This window comes from Ostrinia nubilalis, chromosome 15 (assembly GCF_963855985.1).
Source record: "Ostrinia nubilalis chromosome 15, ilOstNubi1.1, whole genome shotgun sequence".
Lineage (NCBI taxonomy): Eukaryota > Metazoa > Arthropoda > Insecta > Lepidoptera > Crambidae > Ostrinia > Ostrinia nubilalis.
In genome coordinates this window covers 2276607-2294131 of record NC_087102.1, presented here as the reverse complement: position 1 = coordinate 2294131, position 17525 = coordinate 2276607, and the positions used below count along the sequence as shown (strand labels likewise).

At 35.4% G+C, this 17525-nt stretch overlaps 2 protein-coding genes across 2 annotated transcripts in view; one reads left to right on the top strand and one right to left on the bottom strand.

Moving 5' to 3' along the window:
- LOC135078595 (uncharacterized) overlaps positions 1 to 17525 on the top strand; it is a 183728-nt gene that overhangs the window by 91864 nt on the left and 74339 nt on the right. The window lies entirely within an intron of this gene.
- LOC135078596 (mitochondrial import receptor subunit TOM40 homolog) lies at positions 7869 to 8834 on the bottom strand. Its single transcript, XM_063973126.1, has one exon. The coding sequence runs from the start codon at positions 8832 to 8834 to the stop codon at positions 7869 to 7871; it is 966 nt and encodes a 321-aa protein (XP_063829196.1).

Here is a 17525-nt window from a genome sequence, read left to right as displayed (position 1 = left end):
ACCAGGGGTATTGATGCCAACTGGTACTGAACTGTGTTCACTTCTTTGATTGAAGATAATTAGATATCCAACTTATAGTGGAAACACAAGATAGCGGAAATGGATCTCTGGAACTCTCAGGGAAACTATGAAGTAGTCAAACTGGCTAAAATTCTTCAATCACCAGCTTTATAACCAAATGCATGCAGCAGCCTGGACAGGCTGCTCGCTTTTTGGGGTGATTTGGGTTGGTTGGAGTAGGAAAATAACCACCCAAGAGAATCAGGAGGCTAAGTGCGGCTTCTAATTCATCAGCTGAAGTGTCATCGCTACTGACTTTTGTCCTGGTTCGAGATTTTGGAACCATAACCAGCATTTTGCGCGTCTGATTTTGTTGCTGCAGCACTAAGTTGTTCAAAAAACAACCATTCTTTAGTAAATGAATTAAAACTCACATCAGTATATTATAATTTACAGCTTTAAATATTACTAACTAATAACATATCCTTTTTTTATGCGATAAAATCTATGAAAAAATCCTAGAATAGAGTCAATGAGAACCTGGCAATGTGTCTTTAGAGATACATTCAAAATTGAAAGTAAATTATTACGTATCTGACAATGTGCATTTAGAGATACATTCGGACAATCCGCATCGTACAAGAATAATTATACAAGTTTTGGGATGAAAAAACAGCACTATCATCAAGAAACATTTATTTACTATCCATATTACTACAAATAATCACCAATATTCTTTTAAAAAAACACCGAAAATAATAAAAATTATCAGCCGGTGCGTAGGCGCCTGTCAACGGTCTGACATTTTGCATATTACTGTTAAATCTGTGCAGCTTGTAGCGATTCTATACTGTGCAACACAATCTGTAGTATTTGGGCTAACGTTATATTAAAAAAACATTTGAAAATAGTTTTTGGTTTCTCCCCCATATTTTTGTTTTGGTCAACGTATCTATAAATGCACAATGCCAAGAAAAGGGTTAATTAAGGCTGGGTTTCACCATCTTACTTTAACTTTGACAAACGTCAAAAATCTGTCAATATGCATACAAAAAGCACCAGTTATAGATGACCCACGCTGAACTATCCCACCAAACTCAATGACAGGGGGGCGCTACCATCGTTCAACTATATGGTTTCCAACATGGCAAAAATCGGAACCAGCGATCCGGTATTGACGGTGGCGCCCCACTGTCAATGTCATGGCTACGACAGTTCAGTATTTTGGAACTATATCGTCATAGTCACCGTTAAAGTTAGATGGTGCAACTCAGCCTAACAGTTATTAATTTTTTTATACCTAATACTATCGTGCTTGAGCACTATAATTATCTAGCTAGATTATCACATCCTGTTTTGGAGACCCTTAGTTAATTTGAAAAAAATTTCCAAAGTACTGTGTATTCATTTATTATGTAAAAGCGTAATTCAGAAATTGTGTAGACACGAGAAACAAAATTGCAAACGAATACACGATTCATTTTGAATAATTTCGCCGGCTAAAAGCTTGTGAACACGATTATGTGGAGTACGAGTATTCTCGTTTAATGGATATTTTGTATTCTGTATTTTTCTCGCTGCCTCATTTTGTGTAATGGAAATTTTGGGTTTGTTGGATAGAGCACGATTAATTTCGGTTGGAATTCGATGAAATAATCGTGGTTTAAAATGATAAATTGAATATTTTACTCGTACACTCTATGGGGTATTGAGCGTGTCAATTGGCCTGTAGAATGTCGCTCTTATTTTTTAAAGTCAAAAATGTACTAAGTTACAGTTTTACACATGCTTACAAAATGTCATGATTTCTAGCATGATTAAAACAATGGTGCTTGAATAACTCTAAATGAGCATGGTTATTATTAAAGCAATGTTCCATACACAAGCTACTAAGTAGCAATTGAATAGTGGCATGCTGTCATGCTAGTAATGAGCATGTGTAACTGTACCTTTATTGCACTGTGGTACGCACAACCTGATGTGTTTGGGTCTATAGAAATTATCTCAAAAGAAAACTTTAAAGTATTTTTATCCACAACGGACAAACTCTTGGCCTGTATCTCACCCGATGAAGATGGAAGCGAGCTTCAATCGGAATCCTCGACCACAGATAATATTGCCTCCCACTGCCGAAACACAATTATGCTGTTATCATTAATCGACTCTGTATAGCACAGTACACCTTTTTCCTCTGCCATAGCAAGGGATTTAGCTGCACGTCTAGAAATCTCCTCTCGAGTATGATACTTCATTTCATACCAGTGCAGCGCTAAGCTTCATAAGAGCCTTATATTGAGCCCGCATTTAATACCAGCGCCCACTGTGTCTGCTTAGTGCGGATTACGTTCAAAGTGCATACGGCGACAGTGCTGCCACCATACCTTTACTTCTAGAAATCTAGATATAATGTTCATCTTCCAAGTTACAAAGGTTTCAAAAGCTCCCCTTTTTTAGCCAAAAACTTTATTGTATTGTGCAATAAAGTTTCAAATAAACAAACTCTACATAATAAGTCGACTCTGGCTGGATCAAGCTGAATATTTTTGTAGCAAAATGGCACTTATTTACAACAACATACGGTGCCCTCTCAGGGTATCTGTGTTTACTTTGAAGTACTGTCTTCTATCTATATTCAGCTTTACCTACATCTAAACACATTCCTACTGAATGTTATTGGTAAAAATGACTTGCTAATTCTTGCTAAGTCTTTGACATTTTCTCCTTGCTTGTTATCACGTTGTAAGATAAATAATAACAGAAATAAGTAACGCAATAAATAGTGTATTATCGCATTCTGTGGCAACATTTTCTGTTTATTTTCCTTTCTACGGAATGATGATGCGGAGTATTTTCGAGTCAAATAAAGAAGACGTATGGCAACTCGGCCGCACCGCACAGTGGGCCGTCCGCCAAAAAACATCAGACAAAATTTCGCCCCGGAAAACGTGGAAATTACGAGCGTAAACGAAAGCCGACGAAAAAATGGCGAAACAAAAGGAAAATGAGAGCTGGCAACATTTTTCGGACTGATATCGAATGAAAAATCGGCAAGCTGTTGACTTCTTTGTGGTTTAGAGGATAGAATTAAAGTCGGTACCTTCCTACATACGTTTTTATACGAACATTATGCTTTCTTGTTTTAAGTAGAATTATTTCTTCTATTTATTTATAACGATTTCAAGAAAGAACGAGATGTTCTCAATAATTCGACTGTATTTTTTTATTCTTATGAACCTCTTTCAGACTGAAATTCGGAAAAAAACCTTCCTCGATTATAGCGCTTAGCAACGCATTGAGCAAAACATTTTTATCTATTTGTACAGATTTATTCCACGAAATCATACAGTTCCCGAGCAAACATTTCTGCGAAAAAACCAATTCAAAGTGGTATACTTAATACTGCAACTGTAAGGTATACTTGCCTAATGCCTAGTGGTTTAATAGGTAGAGTCGTGCGTGACCAAAGTTCGATTCCCAGGGGGTCTCAAGCAATACTCGTGACAGTTTTAAATTCGAAATCGATTCACGAAGCGAAGTAACAACGAATACATACAAAAAAACCGCCGATTGCGGAATTACAACTCAAAAGTCACGTATAACATGGTTTGAAGGATTTGCCACACTAGCGGTCTGCAGTCAGGACAAAGTGAACGCAGCCCGCGTGATATTGAACTGACCGCAGACCGCAGAACCCATGTGACTAATCCTATAATCACGTTGCGATACAATAACTTGAATCGACAATATTGTCAACCTGTCACTTGACACCCTCATCAACATCATCATCAGTCTATGGAAGTTTTCGCATCCATATTCTGCCGACTTTTCGCCAGTCATCACTCTACCTGGTTGGTCCTTGCTGGACCGATGGTGCCATATTTTTCATACCGCCTGAGATAGAAGAAAACAAAGGCTATTTTTATCCTGAAAACAACATTTGTAATATCACTTGTAATATCCAAGCAAGGGGCTTCATAATAAATATTATCATATTTTATAAAAATATCTCGCTTCAAACCTGAAATGAACAACTCAATGTCACAATATAAGCTATTATGTGAATTTATTGGAACATTATAAACAAAATTGGTTTTCAGATTCTTAGAATTAGCTACATAAATATTTTCTCTGAAGCAGCTTTATGGTTTGCTTTCATACTAGCTTTTGCTGTGGTTTTGTCTGTTTGAAGTAAACGTGAGGCTTTTACGAAAACATTTTCATTTGTACTGATTTGTCATTTAGGAGTTCGAAGTATTTTTTGAGGATAAAATTCATAAAATTTACATTAAAATTCATTATATTTCCCTCCCTGTTAATAAGCAAGAAATGTCATTGTGAAACTGTACCTTAAGGCCCAGAACAGACGATGAAACGCAACTGCAACGAAACTGCAACTTTATGATGATTCTTATGAATGAAACTGACACTGAAAGTTTCAAACTGGTCGCGTCATGTGTGGTCTCTCAACGGACGCTATGGCAGAAACTTAGATGCAACTCAAAAGTAACTAGCAGTTGCAGTTTCGTTGCAGTTGCGTTTCACTATCTGTTTTGGGCCTAATACTCGTATAATCCGTGCTGTTAGTAGTAAGGTATTGTACTATGTACTGCATAAATGATACTGTAAATGGGCTGCCCTGTATTTATATAAAACTAGCTGACCCGGCGAACTTTGTTCCGCCTTAATGGCAATAAATAAGCAGACTTTTTTTTTATTTCGAACGGGATAAAAAGTATCCTATGTCCTTCTCCTGGCTCTAAAGTACCTCCCTGACAATTTTCAGCTAAATCGGTTCAGCCGTTCTTGAGTTATAAGTGGAGTAACTAACACGACTTTCTTTTATATATGTTACGGCTAAAGATAGTTGTGAACATAAACTTAAGATTAGCCGGCTAAACTTAAGTTTATCTTCGAGAAGCAGATAAAGTTCGATAACATGTTAGTTTGCGTCGTGATATTCCATCTTTAGCCGGCTAATGTGCACATTAGCCAAAACGAAACGGCTAAAAATGTATTCGATGGGCGCGCCAGGCCGGCGGAGGGCTTGAGGGGGCGGTGGGGAGACAACGCGCGCGCAGTTTTATTTTGTTTTATTTTGTAATTTTAAATACCTACAGAAGATTCTGTAATTACCAAATGGTTCCTTATTTTTATTTTTTTATGATTAGGTAGATATTGTTTTAAGTAATTAATATTTTGTTATTGTAATAATTGTAATTTTGAATACCAATAATACATAAAATTAATACATAAAAGTATGTGTAAAGAAAGTGAATATTTTTTAATAAAGTTTTCGTGTCAAAATAGTAAACATTATAACATTGTTTCCTTTTCCATTTCCTTTTACATTTTTAGCCAAGGGCCTGCGGTTACACTTAAGTTTAGCCGGCTAAAGATAGAAGAAACTAACATTAACACCTCGTCAAAGATAAACTTAAGTTTAGCCGGCTAATCTTAAGTTTATGTTCACACCTATGTTTAGCCGTAACATATAGATTGGATAACATAACCGACTATCTTATAAAGTTTTCCGCGTCTTCAAATCCAGGTTTTATGAGTTTCCCAGAGCTTCGCTTCAAATTTTGGTTCTATTACATCGCATTTTTCTCCTTCCTCTCATAAAGATAAGTACATAATCTCGTGAGTGCGCTTTGGAGATCTTGCTATTATGAAAAATAGTAGTGATGGGCCGACTATGGTCTTTGCCGACTAACCGACTAGCCGACTAATCGGTTTTCAAATTGCCGACTAGTCGGCCGACTAATCGGCAATGCCGATCATTCTAATACCTACTTGTCCGAAGAATAATATCTAGATTTCTCAAAAAAATAAGAATATCTAGATTCCTATAGAGATAAATATAACTTCTTGATAAATGAGATTTCTTTAATATGAGAAAAAATAAAAAGCAACATTACAATCACCTAACAGTACCTTAGGTAGATGTTATAATTTTCGACGGCGGAGGGGTCAGAGTAGGTGACAATATGATCGCCTCCTGCTGGGTTAGGATATTATTCTTACTTATCGACGTCAAAATGTATGGACAAAATTGCGCTTATTGCGGCACGCATCCTAGGCCCACTGATTCCTCTCCACCCTCCACGGTGAGGGTCAGCGAGCTGGGGGCGTGGGGGTGGCCTGTATAGCATGGACTACCACCACCGTCGGATAGGCAGGGCCCGCCATACAGGTGGGCAATTGCCGGGACGGACTGTGATAGTTGATGGCTTTGACCGGATTCCCATAGTTCTTCACACTAAGGCGATCGACGGAGCTCAGGGGCTATTTATGTGGGTATTCCTCATCCTTCCGATGAGATGAGCTCCACATAATCTACCACTTCCCCGCAGGATAGGTATGCAATACCATGCATTTTTTCCCCAAAAAAAAAGATGATAAAAAAACAAGATAAAAAAGATTATATGGAAAAATTACATAAACTTTACACATTTTTGATGATTTCCTGGTAATTTTAAATCTGGTGAAACCACTTTTTACTGATTTTTTTCAGTCAAAAGTGGTTTAGACAACGCCCTTAGTCTACCTCATAATCATCTTGGTGATTATGAGTTTTATTTCATTCACATATTTAATTTTGTAATGCGTCGATTATAATCGGCATATTTTGCCGAATAGTCGTCACTAGTCGGCCGACTACAAATGATGCCGAATAGTCGGCTTTCCCGACTAGTCGGCGACTAGTCGGCCCATCTCTAAAAAATAGGATATGAAATTTTAAGTTTGTTCAGATGTTCAGATCTTTAGTGAATTAAATCCAAGTTATTACATGCTGTAAAATTGATGTAATTTTTCAATTAGTGTCTTTTTCTAAAGAATAAAAATTTGGGGGTTTTTATTTTGGACTAATCTAGTTTAGCAAGGGTGTAGATGAAAGAAAATAAAGTGAACTTGAACAAACTTGCAAATAACATAAGATACTTAACATGCTTCGAACAAGCGTGCTCGATGACGACGTTTCCATTATTGTATAACTATACCTACCTTTATATCTATTTGAAATCTTTTCCTTCTTTCTGACCAACTTATAAGTATCAAAGTAATTTAATATGTAAATAATTATTACATACTTAACTTAAACCAAGCCCAAACTTGATCCTACCTATCGCACTCTAGGTGCTCTAGGGAATTAAATTTGAACTCTAGGTAACCCAAAGTCAAAGTTGAAAGTCTAGGGAATCTTGACTTTGTGGTAGGTCAACGTGCTGTTAACTGTTATAATAAAATTATGCGTTATATTTAGAGACAAGTTTTTGTATGATTTGATTTACCTCAATATTTTTTCTAAAGAATACAGAAAAACTATTCAAAGAAATCTCTACTAAATATGAAACTAGGTTGTGGTGCTTACAAGCATAAAAATAAGACTTATTTTTCTCCAAATATAATCTACGAAAATACCTTCATAACAATTTACTGTCAGGGTTTTCGCAGAATCGGAGCTATTTTTGGTACAAAAGAAAATTGGTAACGCCCCACTTTGTAACTTAGATTATTAAGCCCGACTATAAAGTACCACTTTAACAAAAACTTTCGCAACAAAGGCAATTTGTCGTGTTTATTTTTCTTCACAAGATATAACAAGCTAGAAACTTCCCTAAACTTATCTCACTCCGTCCAACTCACTGATACATCGTCCAATTAGGGGAAAAATAAAAGCAGTCTTAGTATCGATAAATTTTAATCACACTTCGAAACGGAAGACACACCAGTTAACAAGATAAAACAATAACTAAAACCTATGTATACTTATATACAAACAAATAATTCTACAAAAAATACTCAACGCCTCAGTTGAGTTACGGTTAATTTATTTGGGGATAAGAAGAATGAAGGTCCTGGACGCGTCAGAAGTCAAGGTTGAATCCGAATCCGAATCTTACTCGCCTTTGTCTGTCTATCAAAGTGCTCCCGATCAGTCTCAAGACCCTCACCTCGTTGTGCGGCTCGTGGAACAACACGTCCTTTTGGAAAGTAAACCCGCCGCAGTGTTGTGAATCAACAAAAATTTTCAACTCTGAACCGTTCTGGTACTTCTTGTGAAGGGCCACACCAATAGCGGTGTGACCTTGAGTTCGTTCGTTCACTATCGTCGCTATTCGCAGGTCCGGCGAGAACTGCTTGAATAGGCAAGCCTGGAAACCGGACCTGCTGATCGTTGAAGATAACGTGAATGATGGCTTCTCGTACCTCGCGCTGATAGACAGATCGGGCGAAGTGGGACTCGATAGAGGCCTACAACTGACCTCCGTCCCCAGGCTGAATTCGGGAATGATTTTGTAAGTCCACTGGGTCACTAGTTTCAACGTGTTCGGGTCAACATCTTTCACGCAGCACGACAGAGACCCCACTGATTTCTCCTGTTCCTTCTCGATTACCATCTCAGTTTCAGACGAGACCAAGTCCTTGATTTTGGACGTCAGCCGCATTTGGTACGTTCCATCGAGGATCTCGCTGTACGTTGCGGTTGCTGAACCAGCAGAATCCACCAGTAAGCCTTCATTGGAGCTCTTTGGCTCCAATTCCTTATGAATCACATGGGTGAAGCACTTGTACGAGTCCTTAGCTTTGCCGAAGTTGTATTGCTGGACCAATTTCACTTTGTCCATCACTTCTCTGAGCACGACGAGCTTGGCACCGGTGAAGCATGCTGGGAAAACACTCTTGGCTTCTGCGTGAACGTCACTCAGTCTGATCAGTTTGGGTTTTTGTTTCTCAATGACAATAATCTCTTTCTTCTTTGGCAGTAGTTTTTGGAGGCTGTGTACGAAGCTACTGACCTCTTCTTTGATCATATCCTCATTTATGTCCATTGTTGGTTGATAAAATTACAGTTTGGATAGGAGGCCAGATGTCAGTGACCTGTCAGTTTTATTTTTAAAAGCGGAGTGCGCGCGAGCGGCCAGTGAGAGCAAGGAGTCCGTATAGCATATTTCAGTGCGCGCGGGCGAGCGAGCGTGACATCCGTCGGAACCAGTGGGTCTAGACAAAGTGCAGATTATAATCGCAAACCAGTCGAAAAGTGGTCGAAAAGCCCCTTTTTTGTATGGAGTTTTGACGGATTCGATTTTCGATTCGATCAAAAAGTGCGTTTTGTCTAGGGGGGCAGTTGGCTACAAAAATAAACGTTCCGTTTAATGCAGTTTGGATTAATAGCGAACGAGAAATCCACAAAAATGTTTTTTATTTCTATTATAAAAATAAGAGGTATTTTTGATGATTGAAAACGGAAAATTTTTGTGAACACAACAGACATGTCTGATCTGTTACAAGGACATACACTCGTAAAAATAATCACAGTTAAAAAATATTAAGAGTATAGCCTGACCAGGAACATAAAAACCCTGGCATAGAGGCGCTTCAATTGCATTTGATAGTGTAACACTGGGTACAGTCGTACCTGTATTAAATTAATAGGCTAACTTTATGTATCAGGATTAAGGATTATAGGCCTATTTAATATTTTCATAAATTAACAAAAACATATTATATTATAGGTAAACTGGTTTAAATAAATTAAATGAAACCATCAATCGAGCAAGTAGGATTTTATTATTATTCATCAATAATCAAATTCTGAACTTGAATATTTAACTACAATGTCTGCTCATGAACGCTTCAAACTCGGTACTTCTTTCCCAATTCCATAAAATTCAATACTTACAAAGTGACAAAAAGCTTTAAAATGGGTAGTTGAAACAAACCACAGCTAATTTTCATAGTTGACTGTACTATACGATAAACATGTCAGTCAATTTGACAACCTTTGTCGGAAACATTATTCAATGAAAATATTGTCCGAACCCTTAGTATTTCTCTTCGACAAATACTTTAACACATTGTGAACCACTTTTCTTTCACGACTATAAAAAGATTTTAGCAATTTAATTCACAAAATCAATTGCGCACATTTAAATTAAAGTTTGTTTACACTTTGACAGCAATAGACTGACATGCAAGGTGACATGTCAATGAAGTTTTCAGTTACTGTTGCCATTAAAAGAAATTAGTACCATTAATTTTCCGCAACATGGCGAGGGTTTTTATGTTCCTGGTCAGGCTATAAATAGCATAGAAACTACGTATCAAGCTTATCAAATTAGGTTAAGATAAGACCGCGAATGTTATAAAATTACACATTACAACAAAATTAAACATATTAAAAGATCTTTAACTTACTCGACACGGCTGGAAAACACCTAAGCCCGTATACAGGTGACAACAAAACGTATCTGGTATCACCACTGCATTTACCTATTTCGAGTGTTTGCGTCATACGCACCGGCCTTTGGACTGCGCGTGTAGTCGCGTTAACTACATCTCAACGAGTTGTATAATTTGTATATTGTGCTCACAATAGTATAGTATGTGTGTAGACTAGCTATTGCCCGCGGCTTCGCCCGCGTTAATTCCAGTTTGTCACCGAAAGACCTACGTTCTTGTAATTTCTCAATTGATAGAAATGGATAAACACTTTAATCACACAAAACAAGAAAGGAAAGAAATACGCACAAAAGAAACAGCACAATTTAGGCGGTCTTATCGCTATCAAGCGATCCCTTACAATTTTTTTTTTTTTTTTTTTATGCTAGGCAAGGCAGGTATTTGAATTTATCTAATTATTTCGGAAACATACAAATACAGATAATTTAAATTACGTGCAGTAAAATAACTCGTAAACCAATTACTTATTATAATTAATAGCTTATTTTGTGGGCATTTATGTAGTAGTAGCAGATTACGAGAAAGAAAACGCATTAGTTGTGTTAGTTTTAACCCTTTATAGGACGGCCCATACAAAGTGGCCAATAAACTGGACAGTCACTTTACGGCCGATAATTCAATGATTTTTGTAACAATGTCGAACCTTATGATCATAAACGATAGCCAATAAAGCACGCTGGCCTAGAAACGAGCCAGCGCTCAAGGACGTCGCACGCAATCAAAAATTCGCGCTCTTTTTTAAGGTGGCCTGTCAACTGGCCACTGTGCACACCCGTACTAGTATTTGCTGCCATTGCAAGCAGACGATACATATTTCCGAGGGTAGTTCAATGTAAAAACATTTCTTCGTAAAGAAGATGAGTAAAATAATAATGTTATAGTATATACTTTATCATCACGTGAAAATATAGTCGAAAACCGTAAAATAAACATGCTATTTTTGCAATTAAAAACAGACTAGTGTGTTGAAAAAGCCTTGTGTAGAAATTACACATGTGAATTTGAGGTGGTCTCATATTTATATGTTTTGATTTTTACACACAAATTATATCGTTTTATACTGAGTATATTATTAATTTTTATAATACAATAACATAATAAGCCCAAATATACGGGTTCGGTAGTTATACCCCATTATTGTAACTGTTTAGGTATTTTTTCATACAAAATTATGTACATTTGTGGATAATGTATAAAATAATCCTGGGTTTATTGAGTTTTCATTCACTTTTTTTTATTTTATAACATAATAATATTGTCTCTATTATAATGTTTACTTTAGTTGACAAAACTTTCAATTTTGTTTTTTTTCATGTTATTTTTGGCTCAGAAGAAGAAATAGAATCATTTTATTTGATACTTTGTTGAATATTATGTTTTTAGCCTAATTAAAGATTGATAACTAAATACGCAATTATTTTATTTAGTTTAATATGTAATTTACATAAAAATAACCGGTTTTTTTTATAAGTGTCCAGTTTACTGGCCAGTGATTTCACATGAATATTGGTGATTTTAGTGATGCAGAACGGTCAGTGGTCAGTATACTGACCACTAGTTTTTTTGTATTTTCTTGTAAAATATCTAGTTTCTGATAATTTTATTAATACATGTTGTTATAAATAACGCTATAGAATATATATCCACTTAGAAATATAGCGAATTCAAAAAAAAGTTAGGGTGTGCGTTAAAGGGTTAACCTAAATGCCCTCTAATTGCCAAAAAAATACTGTAAGGTTTCATCAAATAGAAACCCTTGGGGGAGGCCTTTGTCCAGTAGTGGACGTCATTTGACTGAAACGAACGAACCGTTCAGTAACTTTTGTGATAGAGAGTAACAAACATCCATCCTTACAAACTTTCACATGTATACTTTAGTAGAATGTTTAATATAGTACAGTATGAGCAGCGATTGGGTGATGATAACAGATGAATTTATATTTGGTACTAGAATTTGTGGAGGTCGTCCTCCAGACGTCCAGTCAACCAAGACCTATCTTTTATAAAGTAATGAGTACAAAAGGGAGATCAAGTTACATCTAAGGGTCTTATTATTGTTCGAAATTACGTGGACCCCGTGATTGTTAGTAAGATAATTGCCTATTTATGACTGTTTCAATCATTTAGACTGAAAATGTAAGTAGTTGGAGAATGCCTTATGACTTTAAGACGTTTTGTACTAAAATTAAATGTGACATAATAGAAAAAAAATGCTATTAATACTATACAAGATCGCAGTGTATTAATTTGATTTGTCGTCTCCTGTATTTTATTTCAAATTGTTTCTTGACAAGACCCATTGTTAGTTTGCAAACTTGATTGAGTAGAGCTTAAGAAATAAAAAAAATAACATTCATATAGAAAATACGTGTTTATAAAGCAAGCAAGCAATTATTAAGTAACTTTCTACTAACACCTATTATTCCTTAGAACCATGTACCTACTTAATGTGTCTTTTCAAACATAATATTACATTATAAGTCCTAACATTATGAAGTTACTAACATTAAGTCTGTGTCTAGACTTTATAAATCACAAGTCTAGAACTTATCTTGGGCAAAAAATCACACTTCGCTTTACCCAGGCATCCATCTTGAAATCCCATTACATCACTGAAGTGACTGAAGGCAATATTACAAAGAACTAAAGTTGAGAACACACTGGGTACTCAAATAAAAATAAAAGAGAGAAAATATTATTATTGTGACGTCAGAGAAAAAAGAACATGAAAATATTTTTTTTGCCAGTGAGTTAAATTAAGGCTTTTATGGATTCGGCAATCATACCAAACATTTATGATAATTATTGTATGTCACAGAAAATTGAGGTAACCAGGGATTTTGTGTAACAGGAAGTTGTCGAATTTTCTTCTTTAAAAAAAAACTATCTTACTCTAAATATTTAGTTAGAGCTAAGAGCCACTCATATTTTGAAATTAAGATTAACAATGTAGTATTCATTCGCTGTCTAAGTTTTCGCTTAAGTTTCTATCACCATATTATCCAGAATCAATCACCTTAGTACTCGAGACTTATAAGAGGCAAAGAAATACTTTCGACGTAAAGTAAGTAGTTCTCATTTATTTTCTATTGAAGCTAACTTTTCACCATAAATCAGTTAAGATAAAAGATTACTCTATAAGAGATTAACTTAGTTTTTGAATATTTTTTAAAGGAAAATACTTTTTTTTTATCCATTTAACCCCTACCAGACATATTCTTGAATTCGTCAGACCACTGAAATTATATGAAAGACCTAACATTCATAACATAGCACAATCTTTGCTTATATTGTTGTGCACTTAGTTCTAAGTTATTGTTATCTATTTTTTTGTAAGCATTGGTGTAACAATTATTGGTAAACCAAATAAATAAAATAGAATAAAATAAAAATATTGGGATTTGGGACTAGATGGCGCAGTGTAAAATGTCCAAGAATATTTACTCGTATTTATTAATCAATGCATCGTCATTTGTTCTTGGTAGCATGTGTCCCCCGCCTTAAAGGACAAAGGCTAGGGTTGCCAAAACGTCCGGCGAGGAAAATTAATTTACTTCCTGTCCGCCCGACGACATTATAAAGGAGTTTATAGAGTAACTTCATTTTCAGGTGGATGCCACTGAAGGCTGAAACTTTGGTGCAGATTAAAATGTCAATCTTAGGCTTTGTAGCAAAATAACTTCTAATACACGTTGATAATAAATATGCTACAGTGTAGCTTGAAACAAAATAGCATTTAATACACACACAGACAGGGACATGGTGTTCCGCTAGATATTCTGTCATCTGTACCTTTTTTTACAAGTTTATGTACCTGCATCAAAATATGCGACTTTATTTATCCCATTTTATTTTGTTTGACCACACTTCAACTTCAACCACACCAACGCGTGCAGATCGCGTTTGATTTTTATTTTTGATTTTGAATGCATAAGGGCTTGATTGAAAAAAAATTACAGTCAACTATGCTGAAATATCAGAGATTCTTTATTTATTTATTAATAAAAGTACACCAACAGCAAAACAGATAAGAAGTTCTGTACTGCAGTACATTAATATGGTTTCTTCTAAAAAAATATAGTTCCATGGCAAGAAATCTCGTTTCATCTCTACAAAAGTTCTCGAAAGTAGATAGCACCCTTCTGATAGAGCAGCCCTTCGCCCATTCTAACCCTTTTAACAAATTGAAATAGGTAACTAAGGAGCGGAAGGTCGGAATGCGATACCGATCGAATTAGTTCCGATCGAAATGTTTTTTACTTTTACACAGTTAAACGGAGGACATTAGGGCCTAAGTAAAGACAGATTAAAGCTGAAATAAAGATATTTTCACATTGATTAAGTCATCATGATTTTTTATTAGACTCTTTTGTCACTGTATGGAAACGTTAAGGGATATTTATCACGCGTCGTTGTCAAATCTGTTAATATAAATCGGCGTGCAATATTTCCATCAAAACTAGACCATTCTCATGTAGGTTGCAGACCAAGAACTAAGCTAAGTTAGTTTAGGTTAGCTCTCTTATCTGACACAGTTTTCCATACTTATGATGTGCCCTGAAAACTGTGCAAACACCATGGGAAGCTACGTCATCAAGCTTAGCTCTTGATCTGCAACTCTCATAAGAAAAACTTTTGTATCTTTGCAATATAAAATGTCGTATGCCCCGCATACGCCTCGAAGTACGTACCTAATGTGAATTTATACCCATATTATGATAACGCTTGTGTGACTCACGGATCGATGTTTTACTTTAGTACTATGATTTTAAGATGTATTTATATTAACTGAAAACAATTTAAAACATCTTCGTCTCTATAGCGCTGTTATATCATTAATTCATTAGAATTTTATTAAGATTTCTAAGAAATTAAATCTTATTCTGTAAGAAATGAAAATTAATTTTGATTACTCTTTAAGGTCACAAAGATTTTAATATCCCCAAGTTTTGTATTAAAAGTCAAATATTTAACGAAACAAAATCTCATTGTGCCTTTAGCTAGAATAGTAACTGTACTTCACAAGTCTTAACGGATTAACCCTTTGAATTCCAAGAAGGGTCGCTAGCGCCCTCTTGAGTAAAATTAGAAGAAAGCTGAACGATTTTTATTCATTTCAGTTGTGCCAGAGCCCCGAGTGGCTTACAGTGCTTAGTTAAGTAGTTTAATAAATCTATTTTTTCTCGGCCTTCGTAAATTAAAATGAGACTAATACATTTTTGCCTAGATAGTTTCAAAAATTTACTTAAGTTGGAAAATTAGTACACATAGTTAAAAAACTTGAACCCAGTAAAAGCATTTTAAATTAATTAAACGGCTTTTAAAATAAATTCAATTAAGTTAAGAACTATGTTTAGTTTGTTAAAATACCTACGTCGATGTTGGAATAAAAAAATAAAGTACTTACATTTTACTTTCGCGTTGAATTATATTAAACAAAAGTAAGAAAGCATAGTAGGATTTATTACGTAATCCAATGTTAACTTGTCAAAAAGTTTATCACTTTAAAACTATGTTTTTGGACTCTACTGGTACTAAATAAGGGTTAAGAGCACAATAAAATTTAACGAGTTTAAAACAATCGTTACGATGAGAATTGACTGAGAAACGATCGAGTACGATTTCAATGCCTCATTTTAGTGTTAATTATTTTTATTGTTTTCACTTAAAACAGATTAACTAGCTTTTAAAAACTTCATTTTGTAAAATAAAATGCTCTGATTTTAATTCAACTTAGAGCACTTTGACAAGTATTTAGAACTCCTAATAATGGGAAATGGCTAGGTCAAAGAAGAAGAAGAACAGAGACAAGTAATTTACAAAATGTCTTAAACTAAGATGAACAAGAATTTGAAAAAAAAATGAACTTTAAAAGAATTTCTAGTCTGATCTTCTGTAGACTGTACAGTACAACAAGACAAAGATCTAAGAAATACACGTCCTATAAAATAGTTTTCCATTTTATAACGTCGAGAAATAAAATTCTCTACTATTTTATCATCGCAGAGGCTTATAAAAATGGAACAAAAAGAAAAAATGCAGACAAGACTTCAGAATTAAATACCTACTTATCTAAGCACTCTACTTTTTATAGGAAAAATACAGAGGCGAATTTATCTGTTCAACGGTTTTCAAATCCACGATTTCAATTGTAAGGGTAGAGTCACACTGCGTAGGTATGATATACCTACACTGGCCTGCAAAGTTAAGTATCACACTTTCAATTAAAATTGCAGTAAAAGGGACTTGAAAAAGAGTTTAATATTTTACAAAAGTTTCGAAGAAAGCTGATATTTGCTATAAAACGATTTTTATTTCAATTTTTAATTAGATGATCAAACGAACTTACCAAGTGAAGTTCGATCTGAATTATCCTGTTTTCGCCGAAGAGATTTATTTTACCGTGTAGTACCCCTGTACGACAAGCCAATCCGCACACAATATTCAGCGTAGTAGTAGTAAAAAACAAAAGAGCGGGCAACCCCACCCCTACCACGCTGTGGGCTCGTTGTCCGAGCGGTCTCATTATATTTAGAGAAGAGATGACATTGACGTTTACCTCCAGGGAAGAAGATATAGAAATCTTCGGGTTGGGAGGGACCTTAAATCTCTTCGGCGAAAACAGGATAATTCAGATCGAACTTCACTTGGTAAGTTCGTTTGATCATCTAATTATCCTGCTTTCGCCTCCGAGATTTATTTTACCGTGTAGATGTTTAGAGCATGGATCAATGTCCATGTTAAATGGTTAAGAGAGTAAATGTCAATGTACTAAATACATAATAAAGCAATATTTTTGTATTATAATCGTATTGCATCACTTATTCATAACAATAACAAGTATCACGGTCTCAACAAGATTTTGTTCATTATAGAGTATTATTATATACATTTATTTGTACTTCTATTAACTGTTAAGTACGACTACTGATTGTAAAAAGTTGCCAAGACAGTTGACAGAGCATCCTGTCTATCCAGCACACTGGCTAATTGTGTCAACGTTGACAGCGGCGCAAACCGCAGGCCATACTGCCGCGTGTCGCGTGCTGTGTGGGCCGAACGCCCTCGTGTCGACACTCCTTTCCTATATTTATCCAGTTTCATCTCAGAACTGAGCTTGACGACGGTAGTGGTTAACACCGAATCGATCACAGTGACTGCAAGGCTAACACTCTGATTGTTGTAAAACATAAGCTCACTTGCATTTTAATTAAATAAATAAATAATGTGGTTAATTAAAACTTATTAATTTATTTGGATACAGTTTGACCAGTATTCCA